The following is a 2,288-nucleotide window of genomic DNA, read 5'->3' as shown; positions in this document are numbered from 1 at the left end:
ATCATCTAGGCAACTGCTGCCACGGATAACATCGATTGTAAGAAGGCAGAAGAGAAGGACATGAAAGGGCCACCTGTGAGCAAAAGGTATTTTTCATTTTCAGTAGTCTGAATTTTTGTTACTAGTTTTCTGTTTCTGTGGAAGAGTTCAGTGTCCTCCCTCCTGGGAGGGATGGGAACAAATGATTAAACGTGGAAAATGTTTCGTTCCAACACTGCAAGTTGTAATTTTTCCAGATGGTCTAAAGATGTCCAGATTATCGGGAACCTTACAAATTTTTCTTTTCAGAGAGAAATATTTGATGAAAAAATCCAGCAAAGGCAAAAGTGCAAGGCCAAACCTCAGCCTGTGGAGAGCTGACGGGTGGAACCAGCAGCCCCAGAATTACATAGAAATAAAAAGAAACAGGAATTTTGGGGTGGGATCGAGCCAGTTTGGGGTGGGATCGAGCCGTTTTCAGTGGGATTGATCCACTTTGAGGTGATAGATTGATCCCTCTCGACTTTTGGGATGCAGAGTTGGGAGAGACTGGAATGTTAATGGTCCATGGCTCCAACACTCTCCAGTTGCAGAAGTAGCGGAGGCTTTACTGCCCATGGGCAATGGAACCGCCTGGGGCAGAGGGGGGAACACCCACCCCTAGAGGGGACAGGCTGGGCTTGGAGCCAGAGAGGAGAAGTGTTATTTTTATGGTTTTATATCACTATAGACAGGAGTCAAAACTGCCCCAAACCTACTCTACATGGAAACAAAATTGTTCTAGACTAGACCCAACATACATATATATATATGTATATATATATATATATATATATATATATATATATATATGTACATAGATAAACTATCCTCGGGGGGGAGGGGGCTCTGCATCTTTCCACTCTGATACTTTCTTTCTTCTCCCTTATACATTTCCTTAAATGTTATTTTTATGCTTTCATATCACTATAGAAAGGAACCAAAATGGCTCCAAATCTGCTTTACATGGCAACCAAACTGTTCTAAACTAAACACTACATATATATATCTATAAACACTGATTATTCACTGTCCTTTCACTCTAATCTACCTAAGGGCTGGATTAACAAGACCCCGGGTCACCCTCACTGTCAGGGGGGTTGGGACAGGGGAAAGTTTCTGGCAGTTGCTCATGGAATCCACCCCTGGAGCACCCCCGCTACCAAATCATGGCCATCCAGACCCAATACACTACCCAGCATGGATCATCTGGAACGTGGGTCACCAGGTCTGTGCACACTACGGATCGCCTGGAACGTGGGTCAGCAGGTCTGTGCTCAACGTTGTTCCCTGTGGATCTGGGGGTCCTCCAACGGCTGATGGAATTGGAGCAGTAGTCGAAGCTCTTCCCGCAGTCGGGGCACTCATAGGACTTCCCTTACTGGTGGGTCCGTTGGTGTCTGGTCAAGGCAGAGCTGTCGGTGAAACTCTTCCCACACTCCCCACACTTGTAGGGCCTCTCCCCGGTGTGGATGCGCTGATGGGTGACAAGCTGGGAGTTCCGGTTGAAGCCCTTCCTGCAGTCGGTGCAGCGGAAGGGCCTCTCATCCGTGTGTGTCTGCTCATGCCTGAGGAGATCTGAGCTGGTCCTAAACCTCTTCCCACATTCCAAGCACCTGTAGGGTCGTTCCCCAGTGTGGATGCGCCGGTGGATGTGGAAGGTAGAGCCACCACTGAAGCTCTTCCCACATTCCCAACACGTGTAGGGCCGTTCCCTGGTGTGCATACCATGGTGTTTGAGGAGGGTGGAGCTTTGGCTGAAGCTCTTCCCACATTCCCTACAGGTGTAGGGCCGTTCCCCGGTGTGGATGTGCTGGTGCTCAATCAGGTGGGAGCTGTCCCTGAAGCTCTTCCCACATTCCCTACACGGGTAGGGCCGTTTCCTGGTGTGGATGTGCTGGTGGGTGCGGAGGTTGGAGCTCTGGTTGAAGCTCTTCCCACATTCCCCACACAGGTAGGGCTGTTCTCCAGTGTGGATGCGCTGGTGGGTGCGAAGGTTGGAGCTCTGCCTGAAGCTCTTCCCACATTCCCCACATGTGTAGGGACGTTCCCCGGTGTGGATGTGCTGGTGGGTAAGGAGGTTGAAGCTCTTCCTGAAGCTCTTCCCACATTCCAAACACTTGAAGGGTTTCTCCGTGCTGGGAGGTTGCTCAGGGACCACCAGGTCAGAGCTCTGCCTCAAGCTCCAGCCGCCTTCCCGGCACAGGCTGCCTCTTTCCTCCTCAGAGCACCCTGGGTTGGCTTTGGAGCCCCTCCTGCGGGGGGATCTC

General features: G+C 50.5%; 1 protein-coding gene across 1 annotated transcript; it reads right to left on the bottom strand.

The window, feature by feature from the left end:
• Positions 1–1,304: 1,304 nt before the first annotated feature.
• On the bottom strand, positions 1,305–2,269 carry LOC113941649 (gastrula zinc finger protein XlCGF49.1-like; the record flags this gene model as incomplete). The annotated part of the gene is made up of 2 exons (XM_027632799.1): positions 1,305–1,634; positions 1,719–2,269. Coding segments are annotated over 2 exons (789 nt in total), but the record flags the coding sequence as incomplete, so codon positions are not given.
• Between the last annotated feature and the right edge of the window lie 19 nt (positions 2,270–2,288).

Source organism: Corapipo altera, unplaced genomic scaffold (assembly GCF_003945725.1).
Source record: "Corapipo altera isolate COAL_440 unplaced genomic scaffold, ASM394572v1 60605, whole genome shotgun sequence".
In the NCBI taxonomy this organism is placed as follows: domain Eukaryota; kingdom Metazoa; phylum Chordata; class Aves; order Passeriformes; family Pipridae; genus Corapipo; species Corapipo altera.
Note: the sequence above shows the minus strand (reverse complement) of the source record. Positions and strands in the feature narration are given on the sequence as shown.